The sequence below is a fragment of the Pezoporus wallicus genome, unplaced genomic scaffold (genome assembly GCF_028554395.1).
Source record: "Pezoporus wallicus isolate ANWC-B61680 ecotype Strahan unplaced genomic scaffold, APGP_CSIRO_Pwel_v1 contig_6714, whole genome shotgun sequence".
Classification (NCBI taxonomy): domain Eukaryota; kingdom Metazoa; phylum Chordata; class Aves; order Psittaciformes; family Psittacidae; genus Pezoporus; species Pezoporus wallicus.
In genome coordinates, this window is record NW_026637486.1 from 1,515,830 (window position 1) to 1,539,668 (window position 23,839).

A 23,839-nucleotide genomic window follows, 5' to 3' on the forward strand; every position below is an offset into this window, starting at 1 on the left:
CAGGCAAATACAGAAAATGGAGGTGGTTGACGAGGCGTTAGACAGGTTTCGGACTGTTGTGCCTCAGGGATTGTTAAACTACTGTTGGTGGGAAAGAAACAGCTCCCAAACAAATCTAAAGAATCATCCATTATTTAGGTGACCCCTTCTCCATGCAGGAACTGTTCACTTTATTAAATTACATTCTATCTATGAGTTTCTAAGGGCAACGGGGTACCAGCACCTGCAGTTGAGGCTGTTTTCCCTTTTCCATTATGCTTTAACTGCTTTCATTTTGGGTAAGCAAATTTTGTGTTAGGAAGAATTTTTAGCAAAAACCCCTCAGAATAAAGACCACATTTCTATCTTTTAATAAAAATATAAACTTGAATCAATTGTGCTGTATTTACCTGAATTAGAACTTACTTAGTGCCATTTGATTCAAGTCTAGTTCATCCAGGAGTTGGAGCAGGTGTTTAAAACTGGGCAGCATGGCCATATAGGCATATAGCACTTCTTAAAAGCTACTGAGAGGCTTCATGGGCTTTATGTATGGCAGGTGCAGACTCAAGTCTTTCTCCTTATTCTTCCCATCTCCTATGGCTCTAGAGATAAGAACCAAGAGTACAGTGATTATTTTCCCCACTTCTCATTCCTTTAATTGAAGAAAACTGTGCCTGGGCAATAGGGTTGAGCTTGGGAAAGTGTTTGAATTGGAATGAACTTAAAGCAGGAAAGAACTGGCATGAGAAGCTACCGGTGATGAGATAGAGGTGAGAATGCAGAGGATAGAAATGAAACAGAAATGCTGCAAAACTACAAGGTAGAAGGTAGGTTCCCCTCAAACAGATAGGTCCAGAACATCTGATTGTCACTGACCAAAGGAGTGCTGTGTATCCCAGCAGTTCCAATCCCCTGCCACGGGCAGGGACACCTTCCACTAGAGCAGCTTGCTCCAAGCCCCTGTGTCCAACCTGGCCTTGAACACTGCCAGGGATGGGGCAGCCACAGCTTCTCTGGGCACCCTGTGCCAGCACCTCAGCACCCTCACAGGGAACAGCTTCTGCCTAAGAGCTCAGCTCAGTCTCCCCTCTGGCAGGTTCAAGCCATTCCCCTTGTCCTGTCCCTACATCCCTTGTCCCAAGCCCCTCTCCAGGTTTCCTGCAGCCCCTTCAGGCACTGGAGCTGCTCTCAGGTCTCCCCTTCAGGAGCCTTCTCTTCTCCAGGCTGCCCCAGCCCATCTCTCTCAGCCTGGCTCCAGAGCAGAGCTGCTCCAGCCCTCGCAGCATCTCCGTTGCCTCCCCTGGGTAGCATCTTCATTTAGTTTTAAGTTGTTGTGAAAGACAAAACTCCACAATGTCCTTTTTCTCTAGGGGATGTTTTACCCGATGAGCATGGAAATCCAGCAGATGCCGAGGTCTGGGTTTGCTCATGCTCTGTAGAGCCAGGGAAGCCCCTGACAATATCCTGGCTGATGAATGCCTTATTTTCCAATCACCATTTGACATATTTCCTACAAATTCTTATCCAGTTGTACAAAGGTGACTGGGGAACAAGGAGTTTGTGGTGTTTGACACCGTTCCTGACAACCGTGTTGGTGCATTGTAGACAAAGCAAAAACCCTGATAGTCTTTTCTAGAAGCATTGGGCAATGACCAAAAATCAGTTGGTTAATCAAATAAAAAGGAATGTTAGAGTTTTCATGGTTTGCATGACAAGCATGCAGTGTATTTAAATAGCTATAGATGCATTGATGTATATAGCAGGAGACAGCTGGCAACATCAATGAAGCATGCAAATAAGATCAAATGAACAGCGCATTAAGAAAAAAGAAGAGATTTAACTACCTTTTTAAGGAACATCATTGAAAAATTACAATTAGTATTAAAATTAATTGGATTTTAAAATTTATCTGTGGGTTCTAATCCCTTGATGTTTCCTTTTTCTAGTGAAACCCTTTGAATTCCCAGAAGATAAAGATAAAAATGATTATTAGAGGATTTATCTGGATGTGATAGAGAAAAATGTACAAAATCAAAATGGAAAGCAACTGTTGCAAGGACCAGAAAATTATGCTATTAATTTAAGTGTCATCAGAGCACAAAAGATCACATTTCAGGACTGTGTGAAAATTATTAAAATACTGGAAATAATAGTACTTAAGATGAAGATATTATACCCTAAGATGTGGTTAAGTGACTGACACTACGATATCACTTCAGGTATTATAAAAGTAACAAAATGCTTTTAAAGATAATAAGCGTTACAGTTGGAGATTGGCAGTGTTCACACTCTCCTGTTTAGGTGCTTCCCTACTTTCATATACTCTAATAACAGCAGGGCAAAAAAAAAGGAGCATTTTATTTCCAAGCTACGCTGTTTCCTTCTAAAATGTGTGCACAAAGCCTAAAACCTTGTTCCATACAAAAATCACAGTTCCTCATTGGAGAATGTTCCTATAATTCACTGCTGTTTGTCCAGGTGAGAAAGGAAGGACATCGTCACTAGTGAGTAAAGGAAGCTGTTCTGTGTTTTGTGTTATTTAGAGACAAATACCTCTTCATGACCTACTTAATTTGCTTTTTGGTTTTGACCCAAACAACTGCTTTCCAGGCTAAAAAATACCTGAAATCTGGCTAAAAAATACCTGAAATCTGGCAAAGAAAAACCAAACCTGAAATCTGGCTAAAAAATACCTGAAAACTGGGAAAAGAACACCTGAAAACTGGGAGAAGAACACCTGAAATCTGGCTAAAAAATACCTGAAAACTGGGAGAAGAATACCTGAAATCTGGCTAAAAAACACCTGAAATCTGGCTAAAAAATACCTGAAAACTGGGAGAAGAATACCTGAAATCTGGCCCTTGCTACCTCTTTTTGCTTTCAAAGCTTACTTTGCTGTGTCTTTCTCCACATTGCTGAGATCCTCTCGGTTCTCTCCCATCCTTCCTGCTATTTTACTCATGTATTCATTTGCTCACTTGTATTCTGTGTAAACCATTTCAAAACACCCATTGGTGCTCCCAAACAATTCCTCTTTTTCTACTCTTGAGTTCCTCAATACCGAACAATAGAAGAAAACAAGTTACTGGGGAAGTGTTTGTCCCCAGAACGCTTCCCCCCTCCTTGGTCTCCCTTCCCTGCTGCCTTTTCTCCTGTCATAGCTTCACCTCTCCCCACAGAGCCACAGCCCATGGCTCCTCATTCTGTTGCTGCTCTGCCTGTGGCACTTCCCAGTTCCTCCATTGATTCCACAGTGGACTCAAACCCATAGGGGTGTTACTCAAGCAGAACTCCCCTTCCTTCTCCTCCTTTTGTGGTCTTCATCTCCCTTCGGTTCCCTGGAATCAGGTTTGTACCCTGTGGTCCTTGCCTTTGGCAAGGTGTTTGCTCTACTTGCAGCAGCCCTTCCCTGTAGGAACAGTCACTGCTTCTGTGCTCAGTGGTCACCAGGACACCTCTTTGGCATTGCTGTTCTCTGTGTTGTCCTGTACAATGAGAGATCTGATTCCATCTAATCCACTCTCAAATACTGAAATCCCTCAAGTGTAATCCTCTGATTAGGAGACAGTTTCTCCTTCTCTTACCCCATTTACATGGTTTAAAACCTAACATTAAGTACGTGTTTCTGTACTGCTTAATTTTGAGCTAATTATGACACTGCTAAGCTGCATTTCAGAATCCAAAAACCGAATCAGCTACTTTAGTTATGTGGGTATTTCTGTGTATTTATGGGGTACCACCACCGTGTTGCTCACCTGAAGCAGAGAGAGAAGGTGCTGAATGTGAGATGTTTAATAGTAGACAATGAGGATTTTTACTTTCATTTTACTGTAGTTTGTTACAAGTTACAATGCAATTCGATAGTTACCAGTTTTCTGAGGAGTATAAACCACTGTCAGTTCAAGGTATGGTGTACGTGTATCACAACACATTACAACCACCAGGAGTACGTGTTTGGACTCGGAACACAGTGTTGTTTCTATTGGAAAACCTGTGAGGTTCCAAGTTTTATGCTACCACAATATAGAAGGACACACACTTGATCTTAATGCTTCTTAAATCACCTGCAGTTTGGTTTTCATGGATGTAGAATCACAGAATGGTTTGGATGGGGAGGGACTTAAAGATCACCTAGATCCATACCCATTATAGGTATGACTGTGGGTGAGAACCCTATGAAATTAGTTTTAACTTCTTTTCTTAGAGCTCCTTACTGGACATTTATAATCAGTTCCTGGCAGCATTGGAATCAGTGAAAGAATTCTGGGATGCCATGGATGAAATAGATGGGAAGACATGGGTGCTTGAGCCAGAAAATCCCACGCGGGGTGCTACAACAAGAAGAATCGCTATAGGTATGGAAAGATTTAAAGGAATGTGATGGATTTGAGGGGTGCTGTTTGCTTTACTGATCTGAACAGATGGTGTTTCTGGGAGTTAGGAAAATGCAAGGAAGCTCTTAAAACTGGCAAGACACCACTGTCTTCTTTTGTGTATTAAAAGACCCTGCCACAGAATGGCCAACCTGGTTTAGGATACCAATTACAGCTTTATGGTGCTACAGAGAACCTACATTTCTCCAGGAAAACTGTGTGTGTTTGTGAATGATAAACATGGACCTGTCAGAAACTGAGGCTGTGCAGGAGAACTCTAGAAAAACCTGTATTTGTAAGAAAGATCAGCTTAGGTGAAGCCCTTATCTCATTCACAGACCATTGCTTTAGATTGATCCTGTCCTGGAAGAGGGAAAGGAGTGTCAAAGTGCAGTCAAAAGGGAGAAAAGGGGGTTAAAAGAGGCAGGTGGAAAGGACAAAGAAGGAAGAGAAGAGAGGAGATTGGAGGCTTACACTGTGAACTGTTCGATTCATATGCTGATGACTGGCATTTAAGGTCTGAGTATCTATGGGATAAGGAAGCTTCTAATGGCAGGGGCGAAGCTTGCTGCTGTCAGAGGGTAGAGAAGGGAGGGAAATGTTACTTTTGAAAGAAGAGTTCTGATTTTTAGCTTAAATCCAAAACATCAAGAGGATATTGGAGAAATGTGAGAACACACAATGGGCCGAAACAGACCTGAGTTGTGAGGAAGGAATGGAGCCAACGGGATGCTGAAGCTGCTCCATCCCCAGGGACAGAGGGAAGGGACAGGCAAGGAAAGGTTCAGCAGCTGTGGGTTGGACACCGCTTTTCTGTGCCTGGCTTTGTCTTGGTTCCATTGTATCTTGACACGGACTAAGGAAAAGCCTCAGGAGGCACCTCAGAGGAGATCAGGGGAGGGCACTATGGACTGGGAGCCCTTTGTCAACAGTCACAGTCTTTGGTTAGGACTGGATTTCATTCATTCCAGTGTCTTCAGGGAGGGGAAGCCTCATGTACCTCTTAATTATGAAAACACATTGGACTTCACCTGGTTTTATTTAGAGAAGAATTTGCCGCGAGGTTTTTAACCTGGATCCAGACCATTTCTGGGCTGTTTACCCTTTAGGAATACACAGCCCTTCCGAGGGTGAGGGCGCACCTTGTGCAAGAAGGACATTAGCCACTTCAGGCGTAAGCCATTGTTCACTCCATCAGTGAGTGCATCACTGCATCACTGATCTGCATCACTGAGTGTGTGTGCTGCAGAGGGGACTGACTTCTACTGCTTAAAATTGGTTTTAGGCTTCTCTTTTTGACTGTAAAAGATAACGAGGAATTAATAATAATTACATCTCTACTAAGATTTCAACTGGATTCTCATCTGGCTTGAGTTTGATCAGTCAGAAATAAGTTGAAGTGTTAAGGTTAAGACTTAAAGAAATTCAAGACTGGTGGGGTTTTTTTTTAGTCAGTTGCTATTTTTAATTACAGCCCATTGAAATGTAAATATTTCCTATAGAGACTGATACTTTGTACAGTTAATAGAGATACCTACCAACTGTTATCATTTAGCGTAACGAAAATGAGTCTGGATTAAAACAATCATAGAATCCCAGACTGGTTTGGGTTGAAGGAACCTTAAAGCTTATGCACTTTGAACCCCCTGCCACGGGCAGGGACACCTTCCACTAGAGCAGCTTGCTCCAAGCACCTGTGTCCAACCTGGCCTTGAGCACTGCCAGGGATGGGGCAGCCACAGCTTCTCTGGGCACCCTGTGCCAGCGCCTCAGCACCCTCACAGGGAAGAGCTTCTGCCTTATGTCCAACCTGAACTTCCCCTGCTTCAGTTTGAACCCATGAAATGAACCCATTTAAAACTGCTCCTAAAGAAAGGTTATGTTCCTATTTTGACACAAACACCTGCCTGCCAAGCAAAGCCCCCAGTGACTCGTGTGCTCTCTGTAGGGAACAATGTCTCTGTGAGTGTGGAGGTGGATCCTCGGCACCCAGCCATGCTCCCCGAGTGCTACTTCCTCGGGGCAGATCACGGTAAGAGCACAGACCTGCACTGCTAGTTTCTCTTCCAGAATCACATCTCTCCTGAGCACGCACTGTGGCAGACTCCTGGCGTAAACTGTACTTACCCAGAGCCGGGGATTAAGCTGAATGGGTGTGGAGGAGGGTTTTACACAGTGGATGCTGGGGGTTCAACAACCTAAATCCACAGCACGCTGGTTTGCTCTGCGAGTGATGCTGGTTTTCCAGTGCTTTCCTGGCACTGTGTTTCCCTGTGTCCTACAGATTACCCATCATGTTTATATTGGAATAGCACTGCATATGTCCTAATAGTGTTTGAAAATACTTCAGTCTTTTACTCTGTGTCCCACAGCTTTTTGCCACTTTTAAAGGTAATGCAACCCTATCTTCAGCAGTGTGATATTTAAAATGATAGTGCAATGAATTCCCCAAACTAAAAGCAGTCACTGACTTACGTAGTTTAAGCGATTAAACCCCAGCCCATGCTTTCTTCTCCAGTGCTGGCATCTGAGGGGGGAAGCAAAAGGGATGCTAAAGGTATGTAATGAGTTATGTGTTGTATTGCAGCAGTTAACCCCTTGAGAACCAAGCTGAACGACAACATGCACTTGTGGTAAGTACCTTTAAAGAGCAGAGCTTTGAAACTGAAATGGAATTTGCCCTTCCTCGTGTTGACTTTTCTCTCTCGATCCTACCTGCAGGGATCCAGAAATCAGTTTATTGCAAAACTTGAAAGGCCTCTTAGAAATCGATTTCCCCTCTCGTGCTGTGTTAGAGAAAAGTGTAAGTTGCTTTTTGGTAATGCTCAGTCGTTATTCCTGAATAAGTAACAGTTAAATGGTCACTTTACAACTGCCAGCAAAAAGAAGAGACTTAGAGGAGAGGTAATGGCATTAATATATTGTCATAAGGACTTCTGGACTTCAAGCAACAATTGTCAGAGCTTGTTAACCCCTGATTAGAGGTGCTCACTTCCCTGTGGCCTTCCTAGCAGTGAGGCCATTAATAACAGGCTTCGCTATTAAAAGGGAAGGAGGAAGTTCCAGAGTAGCTAATGAGATGTGGCAAACCCAAACATTCTGTTATGGATGCTGATGACTTAAGTTCTAATGAGGTGGAGCTGCTCAGGGGGGACAAGAGGCCATCCAAATAGCACTGCAACACTGGATTATCAGCTTCGCTTCCACTTGTGGAATTCTGACATTAATATCTGACTGAGGGTTATGCCTGATGCTCACATGTAATGACAAATCATTGTGTTTGAGGAAAAAGAAACAACAGAGTATGAAAATGCCTGTCAAAGTAGATGTAATTCAGTGAGGGGATAAAATACAACCTGGCTTCAGATGCACAAGGCTTCAATAGTCTCAGTTTATGCCATGAGGGTATAAACGTACTGATTGAAAGCAAAACTTGCAAAAGCAGAGACCAACAGATGAACGTGTTGGCTGTGTTACCAGCTCTGTTTCTTCCTTTGGGTGGGCCTGTAAGCTAAACCATGTTGTGTTGTAAGGATTTTGCCAAGGACTGTGGCATCTGCTACGCCTATCGCCTCAACGGCACTACTCCAGATCAGGTGTGTGATGACCCCCGCTGTGGACAACCCTTCCACCAGGCTTGTCTGTATGAGGTACAGTAACAGGACAGACTTTGTTCATTGCCTGTCAGACTCTGGAAAACAAGTGTTGCCCACTCGAATTTCAGAAGCAGCAAAGTCCTTGAAGGAGTGTTACAACCACCACAGCCTCTTTGAGTCATAGAGACAGAGTGGTGTGGGCAGGGACCCCTTCCACTAGAGCAGCTTGCTCCAAGCCCCTGTGTCCAACCTGGCCTTGAACACTGCCAGGGATGGGGCAGCCACAGCTTCTCTGGGCACCCTGTGCCAGCGCCTCAGCACCCTCACAGGGAAGAGCTTCTGCCTAAGAGCTCATCTCAGTCTCCCCTCTGGCAGGTTCAAGCCATTCCCCTTGTCCTGTCCCTACATCCCTTGTCCAAAGCCCCTCTCATCTTGTAACCCCACACATCAGGCATAAGCTGTCTGTGAAGGGGAACCTGCCTCACTTTGTGCTCACATGGACTCTGCCTTGACACACACCTTGAACTCTGTTTGGGAGAAATCCCCAGTAATAGGTAGTTCTTAAATTTGATATGAAACAAATGTGAATTTTAATCCACTTAATTGTGTTGCAGTGGCTACAAGGTCTTCCTTCGAGCAGACAGAGCTTTAATGTCATCTTTGGTGAATGTCCATATTGTAATAAGGTAAGGAAAACCAAAAAATGAGTGATTGAACTAAACCATGAGTGGTAGCTCAGGTACAGGCAAAACCAGTAACAAAGTCTTTTCTAAAATGGAATTTGTGGCTATGATCTTCCCTTTATACTGTAGAATAAAGAGAGGAAAAGTAAATTCCCACACATTTAACGCATCGGGATTTACCCAAAGGTTTGCTGAAACAGCACAAGTTACCAACACAGCGGTGTCAGTAATTCAGTCTCACGCCCTGTTGTATTTCACGATACATTTCTAGTATTGCTGCAGCAAAGGTCCAGTTTCACAAATAAAGCAAAAAGAAATCCCACCGCTTGTGAGAGAGACGAGCCTTGTACACATGGTTTAGTGCATGTGTAACTCTGGAGTGCGGGACTTGCCTGGGAAGGATCTGTATTGACAGCGTTACTTAAACATCTTTTTCAAGCCACTGACGTTGAAATCTTCAATGAAGAAACTCTGAGAAGAAACTGTGTGATGGGAACACCACCACACGTGCACTGAAGCCCCCGAGATGGTGCCATCAAAGAAAATACAAGGAAAGTACTATCAGCAGCAGGAGTACAAGTACTGCTGTAGTGTAATGGTACGTTCTGTCAGTAAATGCAAGCCTAAATACAGTAGGAAGCGAAGGACGAGTGAAGTCAGAACCAGTTTCTTGCCATGGCAGTGGGTGATGCACAGTTAAGAGTCGATGGTGTTCCTTTCTGGGCTCTGAGAACAGTGCTTGGGGGGTGAATGGGGGCAGTTCTCTTGCAGGGTATTTCTGCAGGGGAAAAAATAGTAATCATTAAATTTAATATTGAGATGTGAATCGGAAAAACAAGGATGCCAAAGAGGACATCCAGTTATCCTAAAGGAAGCAATACCAGTCTTACAAAGCCTCAGCTCTGGCATTTCTAGGTACAAGTATACTGTATATTAAGTGTATAACATTAGGTATGATTAAACATCTTCTCCAGAGCCATTTCTATACTGAAGTCTCCAGAGCCATCCTCTATATTTTACTGAATTCAACAGCTGAAATTCTTCTCTATCTTTAACTTGTTCCCAAAACTGTCAATATTTAAGTCTTTACAGTGTTTACATATGTAATGTATAAAACTACACTTTTTATTAGTGTTCCTGCTAATAAAGCTTTAGCCTGGAAACCCTCAACCTGAGTCTGAAGTCTGATTTGCTGTTTTAATTTGTGCAGGTTTTGCCTTTCATGGTGAAGCCAAACTTGTGATTTATACAGACAGCATGACTCTGTAGTATTTATGTGGGGTCAGTTCTAGTTGGCTGGGGGGGTGGCTGGGGGATTTTAGGTCTCCAGGAGCAATGTCATCCTTAGCTTACCCTTTTAAATCTCCTTTCTGGGAGGAAAGGAAATCCATCAGAAAGGAATCTGTCTCTCACGCATCCCAGACTTAGCCATTTTTTCCACTGTCCTTCAAAACTTTCAGCTTTGGTTTCCTTTCCCATTCTCAATAGGTGATTTTTTAGCAATACAGCCCTTAATTTCAACCTCAGCAATAGGAGAAAATTTGCATCTTTCTAATATAAAATTTCCTGTCTTCCTGTTTTATTCCTCTTTCAGATTACTGACAGACATCTGTTTCTTTTCTTTTAACTAAATATGGGCCCCATCTGATAGAAAGACACTAGGACATCCACCGTGAAGGCAGCTCATAGGTTATTTGTCTTCTCTGCTTTTTGTTGTTTCCATATTGTTTTAATTAATAGATGTTTATTATAACGATATATCATTATAATAGGTATTACCTGTCTTCCTCATTTTGTCTTTCCCAGTTCATCTCTCACAAGTGTCCTACCCTTCTTGTCCTCCTCCTCTCAGTCAGGTGTTCTCCTTTCAGCGTAGCAGTGTTTCCTGTTTTAATTTATACCTAGACTACAGCTGCTTTCCAGCAGCCCCAGCTATGTGGCATTTGCCTGTTCTTCCCCCAGAGATACACCACGGAGGAAGAGAACTTCCCCTCCACGCTCTCTGTTCACACCTTCAGTTGCACCAGGGCCACCATTCCATCTTGGTGCCCGAGTCAGAGCATGGTGCCTGCAGTTACCTGCTCCACAGCTGCCTGGCCAAGGTGTGTGGCATTGCTCTCTGCAGGACCCTTGTTAGCTTCACCCTCCAGCTCCTGCATGGACCAGTGCATTTTTCCCTGCTTTGTAGATGACCCTTTTTTCCCAACCTCAGTTCTCTACACTGTCTATATAGCGCTGCTTTACCAACCTCCTCAATTATGAAAGGAAGGGAGAGGAGTCTGCAAAACAAACTAGTGCAATCCTGCCTTTTTGCCTTCCCCATTTGAATATCTTAACTGTTACCCAACATCCATTTTAACTCTCCCATCTTACTGACAATATTCAGTGAGTACCCCAGAATGACTACATAGATGCAGCATTATTAATCAGATTGGAACAGAAGCTTTTCCTTTATAAAGACTAAATAAAGCCACAAATACAATATAAATACCAAACCCTCTGGGGGAAACCCAAAGCCCCAGGTTACTCACTGGAGTCAAGATCTACAACCCATACTTACTTTATGCTTGCTATTGCACTGAACAGGGGACGTTACACCAGCTCTTTTTCCTCCCTATGTCATGCTTGGAAACCTAGATCTGGCTCCTTTTCCATATCTACTTCTTTCTTAGGACTATAGTCCTAAGTAGCACTGGAACATCTACTGCAAAGCTGTGCGTGTTACTTTGAGTCACTGCTGTGTCAGGTCTCTGGCTACCTTGCTGTCAGCACATCTCCAGACCCCGCTCTGCTCACCACTTGACTGCCTGATGCTCTCGGGTACTGCTGTGCTTTTCCTGCTTCCCTCTCCCAGCTTGTACTGGAGTCTCCAGGCAGTGACCAGCAAACTGCTTGAAGCAAAGAATCGTGCATTAATCATAAAGCTCTCTTTAAAGGTGCGGTTTTGTGCTTATCAGCAATCGGCTGTATTTCACAAGCTATTTTTCTATCTGAAAGAACCCCAGAGGAGCATCCCTTTGTTACAACACACATTTAACTCCACAGAAACAGCACAGGGTGATTACCAACATGTGCTTAGTTCTGCATTAGTTTTACTAAACCTTGATTAACTTCTTTCGTCAACTTTTTCATGTACAGCTGCAGAGTAAGACTGAACACATCCATTCAGCCCTTCCTTTTATGTGGTAAATTACCAGTAATATATGAGGTGAGTTAGTTAACTGCTAAAATCTTCAGATTAAGAAGTGAGAATTTAAGAACTTACTTACTTAAAGAGTGCTATGAAGTTTTCCACTATGAAGAAAAGGAAACTACTGCAGTAAGAAAGATTCTACCAAGGAAACAAAGGGAGACTCATTTCCCAACACTTCTAACACATGACCCACACTGCAGCACTTTACAAGCGAACTACAGAGAAACTGGAATGTTAGTTTCCTAACAGCAGGACCAAGCAACTGTACCCAAACTTTGAGTGTTTGTGGCCAACGTCTCCTTTGTACACATTGAGTTTGGGCTCAGTTTGGGTGGTGTGAGGTTAGTGCTGTCTGAAACTCCTCGCATTCAGGGTGCCGTGCCTGTTGTCAGGGGCCACCAAACCCTCACCTTCTGTGCCCGGTTGGGCTCCCAAATCGTGAGTGGCCTTTCCTCAGGCTGGAAGTGCTGGCGGGTCACCCGAGCACGGGGCCTGCTCAGCCCGTTGAGTTCTTCCTCTTTCACCTTGTTTTGCTTCTGTGGCACTGGTTCCAGGGAAGGCTTCAGGAAGGGACCCTGTTGAGGCACACACAGTAGTTCAGTATGCTGGACTGAGTAATGTTCAACACTACCACAGGTACCATCCTGCTACCTGGACCTGTCAGGTGTAAGTAGTACTCTGATTGCACTTAGTTATTGTGCTTACAAGGAACTCAGTTTTATGTTTGGACTAACAGGAGCCAGGAAGCGGTTGCCACTTTCTGGAGCCTAGGACAGAGCACTTGGCTCTTCAAGCACTCCTCTTCCTTGCCCACCCCAAAAGGTAGACATGAAGCTAAAGGAGCAGCCAAGCTCCAGATGCCACAAAGCACTGCAGTGCCCAAATCCTCACCTGCTGAGGCTTTGTTTGGTGAAGCCTCCTGTTTAATCTACTTGGCTTTTCTTCATCATGGGGGTGTTTGTTTGTTGCCCCAGCACAAGCTCTGTTTTGGCAGACGTATTCCTCACATTCCTCACCTTCCATCTTCTTTTGCTTCTGCTGAACTGGTTTTGGCTTAGGCTTTGGTAAGCGAACCTGCTGATGGACAGTAAACAGGTTTGTACAGTGAAAAAGTGTTTCAAAAGGGAAAGCATTCCACCTTCAGTACTGAGAACACAGAACAAGAGAAAGCTTTCATCTCTCAAAAGAACTGTTTTCAGCATTTTTCATTATCAATAAATGCCTCCTTTGAACTGCACAAAGTTGAAACTTGGAAAGGATGCTCTAAAATAAACTTCAGGTATGGATTTCAGGCCATTCACTAGCAACCTTCACTGGGGATGAAGCCAGGAGGTCACTGGCTCATTGACAAGTAGAGCTGGAGGCATTTCATGAACTGAGTGGCCAAAGCCCCAAAAGCAAGGTAACCACGAAGTGTTCTGACTCTGGTAATCTAATTTCAGAGTGAGGGGTTATATTCCCAAAGATGTAAGTGAGGAGCACACAGTGAATAGTTGCTTGAGTTAACACAAGCTTTTTCCAGTGCTGCTCGAAGCAGTAAGTATCAAATGATGCCTGGTTTTGGCTTTTGTGCCTTGGAAGACAAACATAGCCAAAACAGAGGCTGTATGCCACATGCCTTTGGTACTTCTGGCACACCAACAGCCCTCTAACTGTAACGTTTGCATATGGGCCTCTGCAGCAGCTGGATCCAAATACAGCCCTTGAAATAATGAGCTGCTTTTCTGTACTGCAAATTAAATACATGCAGGAGATAGAACCTGCACAAATAGAAGTGCCAGTGGGCACTTCTTGTATTGCTTAATCCAAAGCACCTTTTAAGAACATAAACCAGAGCTCTGCTCTGTGAAAATCGCTCATGTTCAGTGACGTGAAGGTGTAGCTGAACAACTCAAGCTAGTTTTGGGCTACCTCAGGACATAACACTGCAGCTGACCTCAGAAATGGAGATGCCCAGGGGAGTCTCAGTGCCACACTGACCCTTACCTGAATGCAGGCACCCAAGCTGCTTGTGTCAGTGCATCGAGCCAGAACAGCTCATCTTGCTGACAGCTCCGGTGTCTTCACAATGTACATACATATCCCAAGTGACAGCATCACTTTCAAAGCAGGGCTTGTGGCACTAGTGAAAATATATCTGGTTTATCCCTGAAACTTGCCATATTCCATACTAATATAACTGAAAAGCCATTAATTTTCACTATCAGATCTACAAACTGCAGCAAGGCCTCAGCTGGCCTCACCACACTTCAGCTGGCCCTAATGCCAATGCTTCCACTGCAGGTGAAAATGCTGAAAATATTTATCCAGTGCCAAAGACTGGGGAAAACAAGTTTGATAATTAATGCAATTAATATTTTATCACCTATGTTTGGTGTGTGATTGGAACAAAGAGCCAGGACGTAGGCGCTGCTACCCTTTTTATGTCACCTCGAGATTAGATTCATGTGTTATATGCAGGGAGCTGCATCTGAAAACTCATGTTCTGTAGCAATTCCTATTCATGCCTCCTTCAAGCAGCTTGTGCTACAAGATCCCCTTATTGGTATTTACGGGTGTTTACTGGTGTTCAGAAGGGAATTAACCCCAAATCACCTCTTCCCTGTGTACCACACTGGTACAAGTGGCTCTGACAGGTCATCTGGAGGCAGATTCTGCTCGTAAGCAAGAAGTGAGGAGACGGGATTGTTTGTAGTGGCTCCCACTATTCTGAGGTTGCCTCTTTAATGGGAGAAGTGTTTGGTGACTAAAAGGAGAGGTGGAAAGGGAACGCAGAGATGAAAAGCGTCAGACCAAGGATAACTACAGACAGTGCTGAGAAGAGATGCAGTGGGAAGTGCCTGCCTGTCATCGAACACTTTGTCAGGGCTGTAGCACCGGAGTGCACCAGGCCTTGGCTATCCTCGACAGCCTGAAAAACAGGATTTTCTGCAGACAGCAGTAAATTTAGACAAAGTTCAGTTCTCTCCTCTCCCTACTTGTATTTAAGTACTCCTGAAGTCCTTGGAATAACCCTAGAGATCTCTCTGCAGCTGTTCTGCAGTGGATGTTACAGGAAACGTGTACACATAAGCGGCAGAACTGGCTGAAGAAACACACTCAAGTGAAAAATAGGTGATGGCTGGAGCAGCGCTACTGTACTGAGGATCAAGACACTCAGCATTAAACATTCCTCTGAAGCAGTGATGACAGGTGCCAGGATTTAGTAATATGCAGACACACTCTGATCTTGTTCTTGGCCATCAAAACCAATTCCGCTTAGTCCTACAGCGCAAGAGCGTTGATCGCTGACACCCCTCATGCACAGGTTTCACAGTGGGGTTGTGCACCTGCAAATAGCAAGAGCTACAGCAGCTTTTACAGGCTGGAAGGTCAGGATCATCTTTTCTGCCAGCACAGCCACGTCTTAGGGCAGGCAATAAGAGGAAAATAGATTGACTTTTCGGTATCTGACTAAGAAATCAAAGCCTCCTGTGATGCAGAGATCTGGGAGGATCGGCTGGGGATGGGGTCACTGCTGGCTGATCCCTCAGTTGTGTTCAGAAAACAGTGCAAACTTTATTTAAAGCTTCTCAAATCAGTGAGGACAGAGTGGTCACCAGCATAACAAGAGACATAATGTCCCTGAAATAGCGTTTGGGCTTGTTAAAAGTAAACCTCCAAGTGATAAACCCAGAAAAGTCAATAAAATTGCTAAAATAAGTCTGTGTAATTACCAAGATCAAAACCCAGTGGCTTTTTATTAAACATGAACTTTTGTTCTGCCTCCCATCATACGTAAATAGTGCTGACAATTGGTTTGTGAGGCACTTGCTACAATAAAATGTAATTGTATCATGAGAGAAAGGTGACAATCAGGAGATCATGAAAAAATTACATATTCTCACTGGTGGTTAATTAGCCATGCAAAACCCCCTCAAACAGATATTCTCTTCTATTAGGAATGATTACTATGCAGGCCTACAGATGTCAATACCACAGTCATTCAAATACTTCTTTCCCTACTAATTGAAGGTTGTAAAGCTCTGGTGCCAAGGTTTTGCTTCCAAAGAGCTAATTTATGACTAGAAGGATATTTTATGTCTTCAGTTGCAGCAGCTACAAAACTCAGCAAATCAGAACCATCTGTGCACTGATACTTGAATCACCATTCATCTTGCAGCCGATCACTCACATTAGTTTGCATCCTGCATTCTTGGCTCACGTACACTTGTGATGGTCCAAAGTTCACCAGAAATATTAGGAATGAGCAGGACCCTGACCCTGCCTTATTGCCCACGTAGCTGAGACAGGAGCAGGGCTCTTGCATACAGGGGGTTTCCAGGCAGAGGTATGACGGGACTGACATTTCATGGCAAGTCCAGTAAGATTGTTAATTACCTCCATCTCCCTTTATTAAAGCACAGCTTTATTAACCACATAGTTTCAGACTTAAAGCACAAGAGGAAAATAGAACACGATAGCTGCCACTTCCCAATTCAGTGCCAGCGCATCACATAGTGCTGCATACCAATCGCACAGTTAAACCCTAGGATAATGCCTCCTCCCCATCAGTGGCTGCAGGAGGGTGAAGGCAAATGACAAAGAACGGTTTGAAAGGGAGAAAATGAATTAAATGCTTTCACTAATAAAGGTAACTTTGCTTTTAATCTGGAGCGAAGGAAAAACGTGGCATTCGGGCTCATCTTCGAGATGTTAGCGAACAAAGTCCTTGACTTCCCCATTATCCTGAAAGTAAATCATTCTCCACAGACCTACCGCTTTGAAGCCAGAGGCTGTAGGTCAAAAGGGCTCATGACAGTTCTTCCTCCTTAAGGGCTGACATCCCAGATTTTAGCAGAGCCAGGGGAAACAGGAATTAACAAACATGGTGTATTTAAGGCAAAAGAACTGCTGTGTCAGTCTCATTTTGAGATCTTAAACTATTTCTTCTCCTGCAAAAGAAAAGGCAACAATCAAACAGGAGATGTCAGAAATAATCCCAGAACTGCCTGCCTTACTTTGGACACTTTAGGAGCAGTGTGATTCCGTGTGCACGCTGGAGCGGAAAATTCCAGAGGGCCATCATAGCGAATTCCACTTAACTCCAGTCCATCCAGCAGGATTTTCTTGAGCACTTCATACTTTGGCTTCTCATCATACGCTAAGCCACAAACACATGCCAAGAATTTGGAGAGTTCACCTGTGGAGCATATTTTAATGTACAGTTCACTTGGTGTGGACTTAGAACTTCAGAAAGAATTTCATGCCAAAATGGATGCAAATCCGACACTGGAAATGAGATGACACTACTCAGGACACAGGCCTGACAATATCTGATCATGTTTGGATGCGAAAGGAAAAGAAGACTTGGGTAAACAAGGTAACCCTTACGGATAAACAAAGAAACCCTTAAGGGCCGCATCTTGTCATGTATTAATTCATGTAGCACCAAAAGTTATCCAAGGATAAAAATTAATCAAAATACTTTATCAATATTGATAGTTGTGTGTAAAATAGAAGCATTTTATATTTGATAGGTTGTAATACCCCTTTAAATATTAACTACTGTCAACAGCACTTTTAATCTGCATAGATATTGTACTTCAAATGCTTTGGAAAAAAAACGGGTGTTGGTTTTTACTTCTAATACTTGGGTTTGAGATTGCATCCTAAAGCAGCAGCATTATTTTGCTGTCATTACCAAATGGTTCTAGACAGGGAGGCCATTCAGGTTAGATATAAAGGAGTTCTCTACTGTGAGGCTGCTGAGGTGCTGGCAAAGGTTGCCCAAAGAAGTGATGAACACTCCCTCCCTGGCAGTGTTCAAGGCCAGGTTGGACAGAGCCTTGGGTAACATGGTCTAGTGTGAGGTGTCCCTGCCCATAGCAGCAGGTTGGAACTGAATGATCTTAAGGCCCTTCCCAACCCAAACCGGCCTGGGATTCTATGATTCTATGAATGGGCAGAAATAATGCTGGCAGGAGAAATGTACAGGGAAGAATCAAACTTTTCTTTCAGTTGAAGACCCACATGTATCCTAAGATTCGAGAACAACACCAGATATTAGCATCTGGTAAATCCCAGAAGTAAAAATTTGTTAAATACGTATGCACATCATGGATATAGTTTATGTAATAGATGATGTGTTCCAATAATTCCTGATGAGAATAATGTTGACAAAATAAGTGAATAAATCCCAAAGGGACATTGACTTTTGAAGGAAATTTAGGTTTTTCCCTGAAATACTTCAGTGAAGGAAGAACAAGACAAACCATCCATTCACTTGCTTTTTCACTCTGAATACTGAGCAATAAACCTTTTGTAGACAGTTGCTTACTATTTCCATACCAACAGCTACTTCTGTTTCTAAGATAGGCACTGCTCCCTCACACCTTGAATTACACATGGCTGAGGTCCCTTATGTCACTCTATGGCACGCACCACAGATGAGACTGATGAAGCTTTTTTATACGACCTCACACTAGGGTTGAAAACACAGCCCTCAATGCCTGTTTCATCTCCTTAGTGCTTGTTTATGGGATAATGCAGGAAAGCAGCAGAAAAAGACTTCCTGTGACACATTCCAAGCATCTCCTATCAGTAAGCTAAATACAGCCAGTGCAGGCTGAATCCTTCTCTTGGCTAGGTATGGGTAAGAGTGGCGTACACAGGCTTGATGGGAAGAGGTTGGTTCAAGGATGCCTTCTGCTTGCACACAACAGTTTGCCATACTGCACCAACTCAGGCTTTAAGGTTCAAACCTTTGCAATTGATGTAAGTGAAGACTTTGTTAACTTTGTGTTACTTTTACTCTACTTAATCTTCATCCCCCAAACAGAGTAAGACACTGAAGTATTTTCTGTAACAGGCTAAAGAGCTATGTGGTACATAGTGCAAGTACACTTACGACAGCTGCTTCCAGAAGAATCCCATTCCATCACTGAATCTGGGAGCTCATCCATAAGCCTGAAACAACAGGAGAGTGCAACAATTTAATGTGGTTTTGGAGCAGGTGATTCTTCATTTGGGATTTAGGAAGACAGCAAGTCTCAATTCCAAACAGAGTGGACCTCCGGGATAGCTAATGATTCACAGGGCTGCTTTTAAAACAAAAATCTCCTTTTACCAGCTATAGTTTTAACTCTTTGGAGACTGCTGATTTCACCAAGATGGGCTTACAGTCTGCACTTTAACATGAAGTTTTTCTTTGCAGCTCTTTTAAGCTTTCTAGACAGATAAAGCAGCATCCTTGGAGCTGAAATGGCTTGTTCTGATTTCAGCTCAGTGATTAATGTCTGTATTTTGGAATTTAAGAGGCAGTACTGCTCTGCCTACAAGTCATTTGGCATCAGGTCCTTTCTGCCACGCAGCTCATGGGTGATGGCTGTCAAAATTACAAACAGGCCTGACAGGGCTGAAAGGGGAGAGGGATGTTAACTGACCTCAAGCTCCATGAACTTCATAAACCAAAGGGCAATGCCACTGGTGTACTTCCTATCTACCCAGGAACAGCAATAGCCAAGAAGGATGGTGCTAAGAATCAATCACACCCTAAAAGCAAATGAAGTAACAGCAGCTCTCGTCTTTGTGTAAGCATGAACCAGAAGCATCTCCTAGGCCTCTGGGCACCTGAACAAGCCCCCTTGCTCTGAGGAAGTGAAATTATCACCTCAGTCTGGCTGCTAATCCTATTAAAGGATCCCTCTGTTTGTTTAAAGGAGCCATAAAGCTCCACCAATAAGTAACAGGGTGCATCCTCTAATGCATGAAGTAGGGGTACACTGGGTAATAACTTTCCCTTCAGTGATCTGTTGTTTAGTATCAGCAACAGAGAGTTCTATTTTGGGGAAATGAAGCATTTAAATGTTTTCCTGTAACCTAGCCTGAATTTCCATTCAAACAGAGCCTCTCCTCTAATTATTGCATAGCACAAACATTTCTGCATTCAAATATACCAGCAGACCTTAAATACCCCCTGAGCAATGCCCAAAGCTTTGGCAGCATTGCCTCATTGCCCCAGCAGTACATGGAGGAGACTAAGAACTTGCAGTGAAGTGATGAGGAGATAACTGGTGAACAGCAGTTGGAGGCTCTGCCCTGGCTCCTGCCTTTCACTGCATCCCATCTTCCAGGCCCAGCTCCTTTTCCTTACCATCACACAGACTCCACAGCAAAGGTGTGGCATGCTCAGAAGCAACTCAGATGTGATCCTTAACGTACTTACTAACTTCGGAGCAACTGGATACACACACATATATATCCAGGTATCTACTTCTGGCCTTTAGAAACAGCATTGGCATTACAAATGATGATAAATAAAAGGGGATGGCCTGGGCAAATGACCTAATACCAAACTCATAATTCATTAGATTAACAGGGTATTTCTGACAAACAGAATCTCTATCATTTTCTGTACACCTCCTGGAATCATTTGTTTGCCCAGCATCCTGAAAAGAATAGGAGCTTAAGGGTTAACCACAAGGGAAGAATTAGCAAAACAGCTTGATTGATTAAATTGATTTAACATTGAATTGTGTAAGTGTTACCTTGCAGGGGGTTGGGTAATGATGAGAACTTCTAAAGGAGAAATATTAAACATAACATGCGATGTCAACATTTACAGATGCAATCTGTATTATCCACCGTCTGCAGGCTAACCTTTCTCTCTGCTGAGAGCCAGTGCCACACTGAATTTGCAGATTGATTTCTGTGGCTCAGCTATCCCTATTGTGTACCTCTGTTGTGACTTGCCCTACTTAAAAGTTTGCTGCCTTCTCCAGTTGTGATGTTACATTTACGGGTAACTACTCTTCTGTTGCCTTCTACAGGCTGCACTGTACCACATGCAATTAACTCTCTCGAGTCCCAACTGTGAAAGCAGAGAAAAGAAAAACTACTACACTCCGTTGCTTTAGTAAGCTCTAAATAAGTCATGCTGGGACAAGGGAAAGATTTTAATCGAGTTCTCTAGCATTTTGGCATTTAATTGTAATGGCAGTAGGCTTATGTAACATGAAAAACCTACTTAAAAACAGCTGAAAAATAGTATCATACAGAAAGTTAAATAAATTGGATGCACATGTGGAAAAACTTCCAAGCGATGCCTGTGCTATAGTCTCTACAAAGCACTCACGAAGTTCAATGGGAACACACAACCACCCTCTGGATGTGCAGTAAGGCCTGCACTGATTCACAAATGTTTGCTTTAAAAAAAGAGCATTATAAAATACACAGCAGACAAAATGAGTGTGTGCTGTGCATTTGAATTTATCATCTCTCCATAGCAGTGCACACAGGAACATGTGGAAGAGGGTATAACACACACAGAGGTCACATTTTTAACTGCTTCTAACATCTCTCTGAACTAAGGGATATTGTTTTAGCTTTTGTATATTGTTCAGCATGTAAAGGTGTCTTTTCCTGACCTGTCCTGTTAAGTGATGCTGCTGCTGCAGGGTTCTAGGGTGATGTGTGTGTATATGCACATACGTGTACATGTGTGTGCTGTTTAGTTTTACCTTGTTTTGGCAGCCTGGACAGCCACAGGGTCCTTCAGGTTCTGTTCCCAGGGCAGCTTCCCACACAACCATTGCAGCATGCAGTAGCCAAGGATTTCAAGGTCACCTCGTCTGGATGGGGCTAAAGGGATGGGAAAGGGCGGGGGGAGGAAAGGAAAATTAAAAAAAAATAACAGAAAAGAAACCCCAAAAGATGAAGAATATGAACCTCTTCTTAGGAAATAGAAAAGTCTTTTGATTGAACTTGTGTTGATGAAATATGAAAAGCCAAATGGGCAAAGTGTTTTGTTTATTCAGCTGTATTAGACCTAAACCGCCCCGGCATTTGGCCACAGGCCACAGACAGGCAGTGACTTGTTGCTGTTGAAGTAAGGGTCAGTTTCCTCACCTCCTCCAACTTCATCCTTCCTCGGTCTGGCCTGTCACATGGACTTGATCCCCATGGCCTCTGACATGATCCAGACAGCCCATAACTGAGTACCAACACTTTCTCAAAGAGCCAAGCAGTAAAACAAAGAAATAAATGTCTGCTGCTAAATTGCTAACACATGTTCCAGGAAGTCCATGGGGTCCACATTGGTCATGCAGGGACCCTGTGAGTGCAGACTAAACACTGATGGCCTTTCCTGTTCTCCTACAGAGCTATTTGAACTTGGAAGATATGACAAAACTGCCATCTAGTGTACATTTACACACCAGAGTAGTCTGCTTACAAGCACCACGAACGGTTTAGAGTCGGAGCACAAGCTAAAGGACACTTGCTGTTTAGCAAGTCCTGTGTAAACTTACTACTACACTTCCAAAAAGGAACTGGTTTCAAGAACAACTTACTCTCATTTTGCACACCCCAAACAGATAACACTAACTACAGAACAGATATACAGTAGATATCATTCGATCCAAAATTAACCCCATCCACAATCATCATCTGTGCAGAAAACCAGGTCACCGAGTTAATCTATTGATTAACTTCTCCAAGAGAAAGAGGAGAAAAAAGTGATACCAAAAGAATTGCTATTTCTTGCTGCTATTCACAGGAAACCAACTTGAAAGACCTGAGCAAGCAGGATTGCTGCTCTATTTCTTTGTACACATCTGACTTGCAGCCTGTAGTGTGCAAGTCAAGACCACATGGAATCTGCCAAACCAGAGGCCGTTCATTGTGATTAAAACCAGACAGAGGCAGAAGTTCAATTTATGCTTTTCCAAACTGGATTTGCACTTTCCAGGAAGGAAAGAAGATTTCAGATTCTTTCAGTACTTTTTGTCTAGTGTAAAGACTAGTAGTTGAGCACAGTGCTGTTAATCCAGCTGTAAACAGATATCATATTTTATGGGCCTTCATTAAATACATTCCAGAAAGTCACTCAGCAAACTTATCTTTTAATTTAAGAAGTCATCTGCTAAAAGCTACAGGGCCAACACATCATAACTGCTGCTTGTTACCGTACACACATTATTGTAAAAGCAGATTAGTTCTTCTACATTCTCTATCTTAACTGCTATTAGACGATGGGATTATTAAAGGCCCTTCAATCTAACAGAATGCTGCACTGTCCCTTGGGTGTCATCTGTTTTCTGCACTAGATTCAGCAACATCCTAATGCAAGACTTGGCTCTCGTATTAAAATAAAAACACAATCTCTACCTCTTGCTGTTCTGTAGTGATTTCTTCAGCCATAAATCTCCTGTTAACTGTGGAACAATTCCATTCATACACATGTGTTCACAACTCCCTTTTCCATCATGGCAATTCCAGATTATAACCCTATCAGCCAGCATTTTTTTTTCATACAAGGCTTTTCTGGTACCTGCTTGTGCAGAACAGGCTATAGAAAGTGACCTTTTGAAGTCCAAGAGAGTGGACCACCTTTTTACCCACTGAGGTGCTAACTGATAGGAATCTGTAACTGATGCTAAGTCCATTATTTTTCAGAAGCTCACCCAAGATACTTCATTTTCTGACTAAACAGTCCCCAGAGAGTAAAGTTTCCTTCACAGTCAATAGTTTGGATGGGACTAATTTACCTCCTCACTCCCGTGCAGTCCTTCTAGCCATTTCCTGACTAACACCAGCCCAAACCCACTGGAAACAGGGAGATGTGCACAGCTAAGACTTTACTAATACCTTCCTAAAGCCACAGTAGTCAGCTGGTGAAAAAGAAATAAAAGGTACATGTAACTAAGCCATACATCACTAAAAAACAAAAGGGGAAATGTTTTACAGAGAGATGGAGAAATCCAGTGTCACTTTATCTCCCAGGTCACTGCAAGTGTTACTACACAGAGACGTTCACATGTGGTTTTCATAGATAGAACCACATGAAAATGTCAGTGTTTGATTATTTGACTGTACGAGCATAGTCTTTCTCTCTGCTTCTTTGTCAGCTTGCTGATAGAGATGCTACTTCCTCAAGTTTTGAAATCATTTAGATCCTTATTATAGAAGTATTCAACTAACTAATATCTAAGGAATTAATATTATCTATGAACAATAGAAACATTCAATTTT

The 23,839-nt window shown here is 43.0% G+C and overlaps 2 protein-coding genes across 8 annotated transcripts in view; one reads left to right on the forward strand and one right to left on the reverse strand.

Annotated features, from left to right (window-relative positions):
- The window catches only part of FANCL (FA complementation group L), a 30,079-nt gene extending 20,871 nt beyond the window's left edge, over nucleotides 1–9,208 (forward strand). For all 3 annotated transcript variants that reach the window (XM_057405781.1, XM_057405782.1, XM_057405783.1), the window contains 7 exons: nucleotides 4,187–4,337; nucleotides 6,304–6,387; nucleotides 6,943–6,988; nucleotides 7,077–7,158; nucleotides 7,889–8,005; nucleotides 8,566–8,637; nucleotides 9,074–9,208. In XM_057405781.1, the coding sequence (XP_057261764.1) occupies nucleotides 4,187–4,337; nucleotides 6,304–6,387; nucleotides 6,943–6,988; nucleotides 7,077–7,158; nucleotides 7,889–8,005; nucleotides 8,566–8,637; nucleotides 9,074–9,109 (588 nt within the window). In that variant the 3' untranslated portion in view covers nucleotides 9,110–9,208. The remainder of the gene's footprint in view (nucleotides 1–4,186; nucleotides 4,338–6,303; nucleotides 6,388–6,942; nucleotides 6,989–7,076; nucleotides 7,159–7,888; nucleotides 8,006–8,565; nucleotides 8,638–9,073) is intronic.
- Nucleotides 1–23,839, reverse strand: part of VRK2 (VRK serine/threonine kinase 2) — a 69,744-nt gene that overhangs the window by 14,311 nt on the left and 31,594 nt on the right. The window contains exons 9-15 of one of the 5 annotated variants that reach the window (XM_057405779.1): nucleotides 21,328–21,448; nucleotides 18,717–18,775; nucleotides 16,828–17,009; nucleotides 12,719–12,904; nucleotides 12,238–12,402; nucleotides 11,431–11,522; nucleotides 9,206–9,412 (exon numbers count right to left, since the gene is read on the reverse strand). In XM_057405779.1, the coding sequence (XP_057261762.1) occupies nucleotide 9,412; nucleotides 11,431–11,522; nucleotides 12,238–12,402; nucleotides 12,719–12,904; nucleotides 16,828–17,009; nucleotides 18,717–18,775; nucleotides 21,328–21,448 (806 nt within the window). In that variant the 3' untranslated portion in view covers nucleotides 9,206–9,411. Of the gene's footprint in view, nucleotides 1–9,169; nucleotides 9,413–11,430; nucleotides 11,526–12,237; nucleotides 12,403–12,718; nucleotides 12,905–16,827; nucleotides 17,010–18,716; nucleotides 18,776–21,327; nucleotides 21,449–23,839 lie in introns of those variants that run through there. The other 4 variants (XM_057405778.1, XM_057405777.1, XM_057405776.1 and 1 more) reach the window with 4 other exon arrangements.